Here is a 12406-nt window from a genome sequence, read left to right on the forward strand (position 1 = left end):
CGCCCGGGCGGGGGACTGGGCGGGGGGGGGGGGGGGGGGGGCGTGGCCTGGGGGAGGCGGGGCTCCGCCCCGCGCGCGCGCGCGCGGTGGGGGCGTGGGGGCGGGGCGCCGGAGGTGCCGTCTTCCCGCCCCCGGCAGGTGTCCCGCGGCAGCATGCGCTACCTGGCGCTGATGGTGTCGAGGCCCGTGCTGCGGCTCCGGGAGATCAACCCTCTGCTGTTCAACTACGTGGAGGAGCTGGTGGAGATCCGGGTGAGGCTGGGGAGGGGGCGGGCGTGGGGCGGCCCTGCTCCCCCCGGGGTGTGGTGGAGCGGAGAGATGCCGCCTGCTTAGCTGGGCCCCGCCCCTGTCCTTGAAGTTAAAGTCGCTAAAGCAACTGTCCAGCCGCAATATGAAATACAACGCAAGGATCAGAGGCAATTTGAATTTTTCTAGTAGACACGTTAGAAAACTAAGAAGCAGGTGAAGTTCATTTCAGCGATGTAGTTTATCTAAGCCAACCTGTCGGTGTCCACTATGGAGATACGCTGCACTGTTTCTCTTTCTTGCACTTGTCTTTGCGTCCCCAGTGTGTATTCTCCACTTAACCACGTCTGTGTGCTCAGGTGAGAGTGGTGGGGGCCACTCCCTTTGCCACGCCTCGGGAGGCCGGGGTGGGGCACGGGCAGGTGAGGGTGCGTCAGGCTGGTGCTGAGAGGGGTGGGGCGTGAAGGGGAGCGGGCTGAGGCACGGCAGGCTGAGCTGCCGAGATCCCGGGCCCGGGCCGAGGAGGGGTTCGACTGGTCAGTCTCCATCGATGGAGGCAAGCTCAGATGCGCCCGAGGTGTGTGTGCACGTGTGGAGCCGGGCTCGGGGGAGACACTGCGGACGAAGGAACCTCAGGGGCCCGCCTGGCCGGGAAGCTGTGGCTTGAACTTGAGCTTGGCTGGAGCGCTCAGAGCTGGGGCTGTGCTGGGGGACGGGAAGGTACCTCCTGTCCCCTACTGACCCGGAGCGTAAGGTGACGTAACTTCCTACGAAGCCAGGGCAGGGCCAGCCCCGCCCCCACAGACACGCCGGGCACAGCCCCTGCCCCCGCCAGGGACGCCCACCTGCCCCTCTTGTCCACAGAAGCTGCGCCAGGATATCTTGCTCATGAAGCCGTATTTCATCACCTGCAGGGAGGCCATGGCAGCGCGCCTGCTCCTGCAGGTCAGCGCACCTGCCCCGGGGCGTGGGGGAGGGGATCTGTCGGGGAGGGTGGGCGGGAAACAGACCAGGGCTGTGAGGGGATGGCTTGATACCTTGTGTGTGTTGTGCTGTTAGCAGAAGGTCTCCACACTGTCCCCGGGAACACTAGGTCTGCCGTAAGCAAACAGGCATTGTACCCACAAAAACCTTCTCTGGTTCCATCCACGTGAGAAGCGCTGAGAGGAGCGGGTCTCATCCTGCAGCCTTCATGGGAGTCTCCATGGAGCGGGCCAGGCACGGGCCAGCCCAGGAAGGGCTGACCACAAAACACTTTTCAAGGCTCACCTATTTATTTGTTCTCCAAATACTCACTGGGTGCCTGCTGCAGGCAGACTGTCTGGGTCCTGGGGGACAGGGAGCGGAGCAGTGCCCTTCGGGTCGGGCAGACAAGAAAAGTAGGAAGCAGCGTGTCGGGGGGTGGCGAGGTGTGTAGACAAGGTAAAGTGGGGAAGGGGGCCCAGCTGCTGGCGAGCCGGGGTGTGGGCAGTACAAAGGCCCTGGCCCGCCACCAGGGCTCACGGTGGCTGGGCCCGCAGCTCCAGGACCGGCAGCACTTTGTGGAGAACGACGAGATGTACTCCGTGCAGGACCTGCTGGACGCACACACGGGCCGCCTGGGCTGCTCGCTGGCGGAGACCCACACGCTGTTTGCCAAGCACATCAAGCTGGACTGTGAGGTGGGCCCCCCCGCGGGCCAGGTGGGGAGGGCGGGAGGGGGGCGCTGGCGGGTGTGCCCCCCACCCTGGGAGCGGGCACTGACCGTCCCGCCTCGCCGCCAGCGGTGCCAGGCCAAGGGCTTTGTGTGCGAGCTCTGCAGGGAGGGTGACGTGCTCTTCCCCTTCGACAGCCACACGTCAGTGTGCGCCGACTGCTCCGCCGTCTTCCACAGGTCGGTGCTCGAGCCCCTGACCCCCGACCCCCTCCGATAGACACGGGGAGAGGGAGGGAGGGAGGGAGACGCTGGGACTCGATCTTCGCCGCCTGGCTTCAGATCTCTTTGCTTTGATCCTGAGATGTGGACTTAGACCCTGACGGTGAACTTCAGCTGAAGTTCCGCTGCGAAGAAGCCCCCGTGGGCTGGGGAGGGGTGCGCAGCCCAGACCCCGCGGGTGCGCACGTATCCGGCTGGCTTCCCTCCTCCACCGGGGCTGAGGTTTAGCTGAGGCCAGGGCTTCCGAAACGTCTTAGTTCTTGTGATTTTTTTTCAAACATTCCCTAGGCCCCAAGAAATACCTAACATTTTTGTTTATTAAGTACTTAGGTTCAAACAACTTAAGCATTTATGTCCTAAAGACTTGTGGATGTTTGGAAGAATCCTACACATAAATCGGAAGAAAGATGTTTGAATTCGTTAAGCGCGGTTACCAATAGGCGCGCGCCTGCTGGGCCCACACAGCTTCTCACACTGGGCTCAGATGGGACCCCGCCACCCCTGTTTCAGTCCACACTGGTTTTTCCTGGCACTTGGTGTTCCTCAGAGCCACCGCCGACCTCATAGGTCTGCAGAGCTGGGACTGCGGTTGCAGTGACGATAGCAGAAGCTGTTGTTAAAACCGTGAGCTCCCTCGAGCTAGCAGTTTGCATGGTGTCTGTCCTGTCAAATACTGCCACGCCCCCTTCAAACATTTAAACTGCCGTGGGGACCGTGTGCACCTCCACAGAGCCCTGAGTGGAGGCTCTGCACGGCAGTGGGGACAGGTCGGGGGTCACTGAGCTCTGAGCAGAACCCTCCCCGCCAGAGGGCGACAGGCAACAGGTGTGGAGCCGTTAGGAAGGGCCCGCGCAGAGGGACAGGACAGCAGGCCTGGCAGGCGCGCCTGGGTGCAGCCCTCTGCACTGAGCCTTTGGGAGAAACTCTGCTTCAGTTTCCCTGTCCGTCCGGGGGGATAGCGGGACCTGACTTGAGGAGCTTGTGAAGACTCGGTGGTAGACGTCTGCATGCAGAGAGCCGTGCCCCTTCCCGGGCTGACCCTGTCTCCCCGCCCCCAGGGACTGCTACTACGACAATTCCACCACGTGCCCTAGGTGTGCCCGCCTCACCTTGCGGAAGCAGTCACTCCTCCAGGAGCCTGGTCCCGACGTGGACGCCTAGAGCAACGGAACCCCTCGTGGGCCTGTCTGGGGCCCGCCCTGCCGCTCGTTGCCAAAGTCAAGACGTTTCTTGTGCTCTGGAGACCCTAGGCTACAGCCCCTGGACCTCTCCCCAGCACGTCGGGGCCGATGGTAAGCGCCGGGGGATGCCTGGCCTCGTGGGGCACCACAAGGGCCATCATCCCCTAGCGCTTACCGGGACTTGGGGCAGCCACGCCTGGCTGTTTTCCGGCTGCTGTGTGGGCCAGGACGTGCACCCCCTCCCCGAACTGCAGAGCTCTAAGGGGAGGGGGGAGGGATTCTTCTCATCTCCCCTTGGCCAAGAGCCCCCCACACCCCTGGGACCAAGGCTGCTGGGCCTGGGCCACCCGGGAAATCCTGGAGGGCTTCCGGGGAGTGGCCGACAGGACTGAGGATGCCGGCGGCACACACTCAGCCTCGGCCTGAGTTTTATCTGCGGTGGATGGTTTGGGTTCTGCGTGGAGCTCCCTCCCCCAGCCCCTTGTCTCTCTGGGGACCTCTGGCTGTCCCTGGCTGGGGCTGTTCATAACTATCTCCCAAGGGCCCTGCCCCTGCCTTCCGCCAGGGTTCTCTCTCTGGGTCCTCCTCTGGCGGGCCAGTCCAAGGGTTACTGGCTTTTTCTACACGATGTGGAAGGAAGGGGCCATCCAGCTGTCACCCCTGCGTGGACTGGCCGCCGCTCCTGCCTTGGCCCGGCCCAGCTTACCCTGGTGCTCCAAGCTGGGGGGCTGGGGGTCCCACCCAACGAGGCTGCCCTGCTTCCAGGTGTGGAGCAGGGACTGTGTCCCCGGAGGAGGTCAGGGTTAGGTGAGAAGGCTGGTGACAGTAGGCCCGGGACCCAGTGTGCGAGGAGCCGTGTCCTGCCACCACGGTGCCTGCCTGCAGAGGCCTCGGAGACCCCGACCGGGGCCCTTCTGTTTGGGGGCCTGAGGTCAGGCACCGGAAATCTTTGCTCCCGCAGAGGGAGCCCGGGATGCAGGACTGACCCCCAGCTATCCAGTGGGGGAGCTGTGTTTGTGGGGACCCTTGGGAGGCCCTGCCGTCCAGGGGAAGGCCCGTGGGAAGAGGACGTCTCGGGACACGGCTGCGCAGTTCTTCCCGCCCTCCTCCCCGCCCTGGACTGTGCTGGCTATTGATGCACAGGCGGTGGGCCGTGGGGCAGGGGATACGGCCACCTGGTGGGCGCCCATCACCTTTGACTGGGAAGCCCGAGCAGAGGCTCGGCCAGCAGAAAGGCCAGCTTAGCTAGCTGGTGGGCCGACGCGGGCGGTGGGTAAAGACAGCGCCACCCCCTCCTCACCCCTCTGCACCCCAGGGAAGCCCTGTCCGGTGGCTTTAGGCGATCCCCTCCGTCTGTGCTGAGCACAGTGGGAGGCTGGCCCCCATCGGGACCCCTTTCTTCTCGGGGTTGAGCGGGGGTTGAAGGCTAAATGCCCTCTTCTTACACCCCAGATCTGCACACGTGTCACCGCAGCGTCGCATTTCTGTCATAGGGATATTGGCTGTCCCCGAATTTACCGTGTAATCAGCACATTATTCCAGTTACAATCACTGTGTCCACAGGAAACGTTAGTAGACTGCCATTTGTTGGGCAAAGTTGGCTTTTTTTTTTTTTTTAAACTACCCCCATTACCTCTGCCCCATCTCCCCCTTCTGGATGACAAATTCTTTAAACAGAATCATGTGTGGGTCTTTCTGAGTCCACCTCATGGTAGCAAGAACCCACCAAGGAACCAGTTAGCGTGGGCAGGCCCTCCCAGGAGAGCTGTGTAATGGGCTGCAGCCCGTCTCACTAAATCTGTGTTCTCCAGACCGTGGTGTGTGTGCTGAACTGGGAACGGGGCAGGGTTTGCTTGACATACGAATCAAACACAGGTTTAGTCCAGCCCACAGCCCTCCCCATCCAGCGGGGTCACCTGTAATCTGGGCATCGTGCCCAGGCCTCAGTGTGTTGGCACCTCTAAGAGGCACTAAAACACATCCCTGGTGGGGCTGTTTGGGTGCCAGGAAGCACCGGGCACAGCCTGGCACACGGACAATGCTCAGTGAGGAGAAGCTACGTCTTCTCTGCATAACCCTCCCGGTGGAAAGACTGTCTCGTTAACGCACCGTAAGTAGTGCAGGTCCCAGGTCTAGCTCTTGGGAGCCTCTCGCATCTTCACAAGCAGGACCCACTGACAGGGTCCTTGGACTTCAGGAGAACCCTACACCCCCTCCCAAATTACATTCAAACCTCTGTGTATGTGCATTTCTCTAGATATGAGCCCTGGTTTTGACCAGGATCTCACCCCCTCCCAAATTACATTCAAACCTCTGTGTATGTACATTTCTCTAGAGATATGAGCCCTGGTTTTGACCAGGATCTCAAAGAAAACTTCAGGAATGTGCTTGAGAAGGTGCCTTTATCCAGCTGCATCCAGACAGGCTGGTAGACAGCAGCCCTATGGCCGAGGACACCTGAGAGCTCGAAGGGGGCACAGGCAGAGGGTGGGGGAAAGGCGTGTGAGGGGGTCCGTGGGCCTGGTGCTGGCGCCCCCAGCTGCAAACAGCTAAGGCTGCACGTGGGCATCAGAGGACGCAGGCTCCACCCACCCCCTTCAGGTATGAAAGTACTTTCTTTTAACCTTTTAATTTTGATAAATTTAGGTTTACAGAAGTGTTGCAGAAACACTCCCAGATACGCGTCCCCTGGATTCCATAAATGTTAACATCTTGCCCCATTTGCTTCAGCCTTTCTCCACACTCTTGTGAACCATCTGGCAGTTAAGTTGCCCCTTCGCCTCTAAGTAACTCGTGTGTTACTCCCAAACAAGGACGTTGCCTTACACGGCTGCAGTGCGGTCATAACATCAGGAAGTTGACATTGATTTGGGACCGTAAAACCTACAACAAACCGTATTCAGATTTTGCCATTCAGTTGCCATGTCATTTTAGCCTTTAATCTGGAAGGGTTCATGACACTGACATTGCAAAGCACAGGCTAGGGACATCCCTGGTGGCGCAGAGGTTAAGAATCTGCCTGCCAACGCAGGGGACATGGGTTTGAGCCCTGGTCCGGGAAGCTCCCACATGCCGCGGAGCAACGAAGCCCGTGCGCCACAACTACTGAGCCTGTGCTCTAGAGCCCGCGAGCCACAAGTACTGAGCCTGCGAGCCACAACTGCTGCTACTGTGGCAGCACAACAACTGAAGCCTGTGTGCCTAGAGCCCCTGCTCTGCAACAAGAGAAGCCACCGCAACGAGAAGCCGCGCACCGCAAGGAAGAAGAGCCCCCGCTCGCCCCAACTAGAGAAACCCCGTGTGCAGCAACCAAGACCCAACGCAGCCAAATAAATTAATTAAAAAAAAAAAAAAGAAAGAAAAGCACAGGCTAATTATTCTGAAGACTTTCCTTCGCTGTGGGTTTTTCTGATTGGATTTGGGCTTTGCACTTTTGGTGGGATTTTCACAGAAGTGATGCTGTGTCTGTAGTGTGTCATCTGTCCTACTCCTGGAGATGCTTTGGTCCCCCTGTCTCCCGTGTCCTTTTGACACGTTCCTGGCATTCTTCAGGCATTTGCTTCCTTTCCAGCATAGCAAGGTGTTCCAGGCTTATCCTGTAATTTCCCCAGTCCCAGCCCTGGAACCAGTCATGTTTCTGAGGAGCCCCAGAACCTTCTGGTGGAGCATGGCACTCAGGAAACAAGATGTGGTCATTGGTTACACTCATGGCTGGGGTAGGAAATAGTACCCCATGTCCATTTCCTTTTTGGTCTATAAACATTAAAATCCATGAGTTTACACTGATACTTCCAATTTGAAAACAACACAAGGGTCATTCTTTCCCTTTTTCATATTTGCAATTCCCTTGCTTGACAGTGAGAAACCTGGCTCCATTATCCAGGATATGCTTACTTGCTCAATCCTAGAGTACACACAAAGCACCTTCGGCATTGCTCACCTACGCTGGTGAAAAACAAGGCTATTAACAAGCGTTTAATATTTGTTTAGATTCTTTTTTGTCTCTAGTCTGAGGGCATATAGTCAAAATAAGGTGTTTAAAATTTACTTGGGTGTTTCTCCCCCTCCGTCGTGGATATGCAATTCATGCGCGATACGGTTCCGTTCATATACTCCGTTTTATTTCCCCACCCTTGTTTACTTTTGTTTGTGCAATATATTAACATGGTTCCCCAATCAGAACTTCCCAAAAGGTACAAAAGTTACATCTCCTCCCCACCCCCATAACCAATCTCTTTAGTCTCCGATTTCTCCTTCCTGTGTTTCTTTTCGTACAAGAGTAAGATACGTGTGTATTTTATTTCCCCTTCTTTCTTCCACAGAAGGTAGCACACTCTACTCTTGCATGTTGTTTTTCAATTAATAATATATCCTGGAAACCACTCCGCATCAGCTGAGTTCTTCCTTATTCTACTATTATGGTAGCTATCATCATTTACAACTGTCTTACATTCCACCGTGTGGAAGTGCCATTTTATACTTGACTATTTCACTGGAGACTCTTCAGGCTGTTCTGTAGCTTTTGCAGTTACAAACAAGGCTGCAACAAATAATCCGTGCACATATATCGTCTTTTGTTGTCAGTGTATCTTTAGGGTGTAATCCTAAAAGTGGGATTGCTAAATCAAAAGCAATATATTTTTTATTAGTGTTCAATGCCCCTCGGTAAGGGATGTGCAAACCTGCACTCTCACCAGCAACAAATGAGGGTGCCAGTAACGCCCCAGCCACGCCAAGAGAACGTGCACTCACACTTTTTGATTATTGCCGATCTGAAGGACGAGAAATGGTATCTGTGTAGCTTTCACTTGCATTTCTCTTGAGTGAGGTCAAGCTTACGTTTCAAGATCTAATTTACTTATTTAGGAATACTATCTTTTGCCCACTTTTCTATTGGAGTTTTTGGTATTCTCAATCTTTAACAGTCCTTCGCATGTCAGGGATATTAGCCCATTATCTGTGAGAAATTTTCTTCCACTGTGTCATTTGCCTTTGACCTTGTTTGTAGTGTTTTATCCTCATAGAAGAGTTTTGTTGTGTTACCTTTTCATATGGTTAAACTGATTAATCGGAAATCTCCTCTGGATTTTGAGTCCTAGAAAATCTGCCCCAACACCCATGTCAAAGACATTCATCCATGTGTTTTGTAGTACTTGTATGGTTTCAATTTTTACATTAAGATCCCTCATCTGTTTGTTTATTCTTGTGAATGCTCTGAGTTATGAATTAACCATCTTTTGCCAAATTTTAACCAGCTGTCCTGCACTATTTAAAAAAAAAAAAAGCCTATCTGTATCTACTTCTGGACTTTCTATTGTATTCTACAGGTCTGAATACCTCCCTGATTCAATCACAGAGGTTTTATAGTGTGTTTTAATGTCTACCAGGGCTAGTCTCCTCGTAGTTTGTTTTAAATAACTTTCCCTGGATTTTCTTTCATTCGATCTTCTTAAAGCACATATTTAAGTAAAATTTTAATGCCCAAATGGATGCTCTTAAGTGTCAAAATGAAAATACCAGAAGCAGGGTTTCCAGGGATGTTAAACACCCGAAAGCAGAGGCTTGGTTGGGCCTCACCCAGGAGGTCACCCTGTTGCGTCTGGTCACGCACCGAGGTCGCCTAGAACTGCTTTGAGCGCCGCTCCTTCTCACTGTACAGGTCCCTGTAGCAGCTTATCGCATCGTAGATTGCTCTCGAAACTTTCAGGTTCCACGCCTCATTGGGGCTGTTACTGGTAAGGACCTGCAAGCCGGCCTCGAAATGTGAGAAGGCTGCTGACAGCTCCCGTGTGGTTAGTTGGCGCAGGGCAGGTGCAGCCTCTTCACCCTCCTCCTCCTCTCCTGCCGGTTCCTGCTCCAGCTGCACTAGCTCCTCATTTGAGAGACCCTCCTCGTGGGACCGCAGCAGCTGGTCCACGTCAGCTTCTCCCACCTCTCCGAGGGCCACACTCTTGGCAAGGGTCACAATATTTTGTTGAAGCTGGGCAATGTTGTCTGTTTGGGAAACACTGTGGAACTGAACACACTCGGGCCAAATCTTCTTCCACACACTGTTCATTGTTGCTGGCCTGAGCTCCTCCCAAGCTATTGCAATGTTGTCCACAGCGTCCATGATGCTGTACCTTCTCCAAAACTCCCTGATCTCAGCTGTATCGTCCCCATCTGTTGCTTCTAGGATGTGCTCAAAAGTCCTCCTCAGGTAATGAGCTTTGAAGGTAGAGGCCACACCTTGACCCATGGGCTGGATCGAGTCAGCTGTATTGTCGTGAAGATATTCCACTCTTACATTATCAGACAGATCACTCAAATTGACTGGGTGGCATGGTGCGCTGTCTAAGATGAGCAGTGCTTTGTTGGCGAGATTATTTTGGGCACAGTATTTTTCAATGGCAGGGCAAAAAAAGTATGTGAACCACTCATGAAAGATGCTCCTGGTTGCCCAGGCCTTTTTATTTGAGCGCCAAATCACAGGCAAATTGGGCTTGGAGTACCCCTCCAGAGCCTTGGGGCTTTCTGAGTGGTACACCAATAAGGGCTTCAACTTAAAGTCCCCAGCTGCATTGCCGCCAAGCAGCAGCATCAAGCGATCTTTGGATGATTTAAACCCGGGCTCAGCTTTCTCTTCTATCGAAATAAACGTTCTTTCAGGCATTCTTTTCCAATAAAGCCCTGTCTCATCTACATTAAAAACTTGCTGGGGGGTGTACTCACCTTCTTGGATGATGCTTTTCAGGATTTCTGGATATACATCCTCCTTACCAGGAGCTGTGCTGCTCATCTTGAAGTGGGGCAAACAGTGGCGTTCCTTGAATCTCACAAACCACCCTTTACTTGCACTGAACTTTGCTGTTTGAGAGCCTTCCCCTTGTTCACGCTGTAAGTCATCAAACAAACTCTTAGCCTTCTCCTGAATAACGGTGACGCTCAGGGGCACGTTTCGCTGGCTCTGGTCTTCAAGCCACACACGCAACAACCGCTCCATGGTCTCCATGACTGCACTTCGGTGGCGAGTCAACCGGGAGGCTCTCAACGGAGTAGCTATTTGTGAACTCGCTTTGATTTTTTCCTTGTTATCTCGGATTGTCGCCACTGTAGAGACAGCAAGGCCTAAGGCCTTTGCGACCTGGCTGAGCTTTTCACCCACTTCAAACCGTCTTAACACTTCTAATTTCACGTCGAGGGTAATTGCTTTCCGTTCCCTTCTGGCACTCGGGATGGCCGTCGCATTTCGGGGCCTTTTCCCAGGCATGTTTGCCTCCGGAATGTACTAAAAGAACAGCAGTCCCAGGTGCGAGAAGGCCTGTGGTTATTCTATGCCTCCCGGCAGAACCTGGGGAAGAGAAAGTGGGGCTTCGAGGAGGCGCAGGCTGCCGTCCCTGGGGACGTGGAAGGGTCAGCACAGGCCGGCCCACGACACTGCCCAGGCTCAGGCCGGTTCATTCTGGACTCCAGGGTGGCCAGCGTGGGCCTCCGGCGTCGATCAGAGCGTCCACATCCCCGGACAGCACGCGTGGGTTTCCGTGATGCAGAAACAACCCCGTGAGCGGCAGTAGGCTGCACAGCACACGCAGCCCCAGTGCTGTGCTTCCTGCCGGAACCGGTTCCCAGCGCGGGGCCGGGGCCACCAGGAGCCCGCGGTCTGGGCCTGGCGGGGCGGCGTTCGCTCTTGTGAGCCGCTTCCCATGGAGGACCCCGGAAATACCTGTCCTTGGAGACGCCGGATTTAAAATAAATCTAAAGGCGCTGGCTTTCCCCTCAGCACCTCGCCCGCGTCTGTCACCGCGGGCCAGGGCTGCGCGCAGGTTGAGATCCGAGTCAGGCTGTAGAGTAGACACCTAAGGAGAGGTCCCCGCGTCCTCGCCTTGGCCTCACCGCGCATGCGTCAGGCACCCGGAGGTCGGCTGGGGGTGTGGCGCCCTATGACCTATTCGCCCCTGCACTGGGCGTGCGCGCGCCCCAGCGGCGCGAGGTCCGGGGTGGGCGATGTTGCAGTGGCTGGTGGCGGCGGCCGGCAGCAGGGCGGTGGCAGGGCCGCTCGCCGTGATGTGGCGATGCGGCGGTGGCCCACGAAGCGGCAGGACGGCCGGGGCAGGCGTGAGGGCCCTCGGAACCGCCCAGCAGGTGAGCGGGGAGGCGTTGCCCGCCGGTTCCGGGCGGCAGGGGCGGTGGCTGCGCTCGACGCCGCGGTGACGCCATCCAGCTGCGCCGGCCGGCGCGGGGACTGGGTGTGGGAACCCGGGCACCGAGAAGCGGGGGCGCGGCGGCGGCTATCACATCCCCCGGCCGGCTGGCCCCGAGGCTCCAGCCCATCCCCGCGGCTGAGCAGGCTGACGCTCGCCCGAACGAACCGGTCTCCGTCTGTCCTCCGAGCCCCCGCCCTTTTCTTCGAAAGTTCCCGCTGCCTCCCAGCGCCCTGCCCACTGCCCGCGCGTCCTCGTTCGCTCTCCCAAGAGCCGCCTGGAGCGAATTGCGTTCAGGCCTCGCTCCGCTGCGAACCTACCGTGTCTCCTCGGGCTGCTCGCTCCGAACGCGAGGTGGTTTCCTCCTGGGCTCAGCGGTGATATGACTTCTGCATTATCTCGCAGGGTTGCTCCCCGTTATGATGACGGACGTGAAAGAGTTTTGTCAAGTGTTATGTGGTTTTTATTCAAACAGCATTCGTCGAGTCCAGTTCTGCCGCTGTAATCATAGCTAACATTTTTTGAGGGCTTCCGTGCTAAGGGCTTTACGGGAACTGTCTCCTTTAAGTCTTATACCCGTCCTTCAGGTAGGAACTGCTCTAACTCTATTGTAGAGGAGAGGAAACGTAAGGCCACAGCTGGTCAGCATCTTCGCTTTTAGATACTCCTGTATTGTACGCCTTCCCGTGGGTTAGATACTCTGAAATACACCATATTTTAAGGTTTGTTTTTGTACATCCCAGGGAGCAGTGATCACATTGAATTCTTTTCTGAGGGACTAATGTGGAGCCTCCGGATTTTTTTTTTTTTTTTTTTTTTTTTTTTTTTTGCGGTACGCGGGCCTCTCACTGCCGTGGCCTCTCCCGTCGCGGGGCACAGGCTCC

At 56.0% G+C, this 12406-nt stretch overlaps 3 protein-coding genes across 5 annotated transcripts in view; 2 read left to right on the plus strand and 1 right to left on the minus strand.

Moving 5' to 3' along the window:
* The window catches only part of DEF8 (differentially expressed in FDCP 8 homolog), a 14600-nt gene extending 11247 nt beyond the window's left edge, over nucleotides 1-3353 (plus strand). Inside the window, exons 8-12 of one of the 3 annotated variants that reach the window (XM_024125050.3) lie at nucleotides 139-252; nucleotides 1111-1191; nucleotides 1767-1907; nucleotides 2010-2119; nucleotides 3220-3353. In XM_024125050.3, the coding sequence (XP_023980818.1) occupies nucleotides 139-252; nucleotides 1111-1191; nucleotides 1767-1907; nucleotides 2010-2119; nucleotides 3220-3322 (549 nt within the window). In that variant the 3' untranslated portion in view covers nucleotides 3323-3353. The remainder of the gene's footprint in view (nucleotides 1-138; nucleotides 253-1110; nucleotides 1192-1766; nucleotides 1908-2009; nucleotides 2120-3219) is intronic. The other 2 variants (XM_055078869.1, XM_028477975.2) reach the window with 2 other exon arrangements.
* Nucleotides 3354-8962: 5609 nt separating this feature from the next.
* Nucleotides 8963-10591, minus strand: CENPBD1P (Putative CENPB DNA-binding domain-containing protein 1). Its single transcript, XM_007125485.4, has one exon. The coding sequence runs from the start codon at nucleotides 10589-10591 to the stop codon at nucleotides 8963-8965; it is 1629 nt and encodes a 542-aa protein (XP_007125547.1).
* Nucleotides 10592-11219: 628 nt separating this feature from the next.
* Nucleotides 11220-12406, plus strand: part of LOC102975338 (AFG3-like protein 1) — a 19842-nt gene continuing 18655 nt past the window's right edge. Inside the window, 1 exon segment of the mRNA XM_055078870.1 lies at nucleotides 11220-11463. Coding sequence (XP_054934845.1) covers nucleotides 11220-11463 — 244 coding nt within the window.

This window comes from Physeter macrocephalus, chromosome 17 (assembly GCF_002837175.3).
Source record: "Physeter macrocephalus isolate SW-GA chromosome 17, ASM283717v5, whole genome shotgun sequence".
In the NCBI taxonomy this organism is placed as follows: domain Eukaryota; kingdom Metazoa; phylum Chordata; class Mammalia; order Artiodactyla; family Physeteridae; genus Physeter; species Physeter macrocephalus.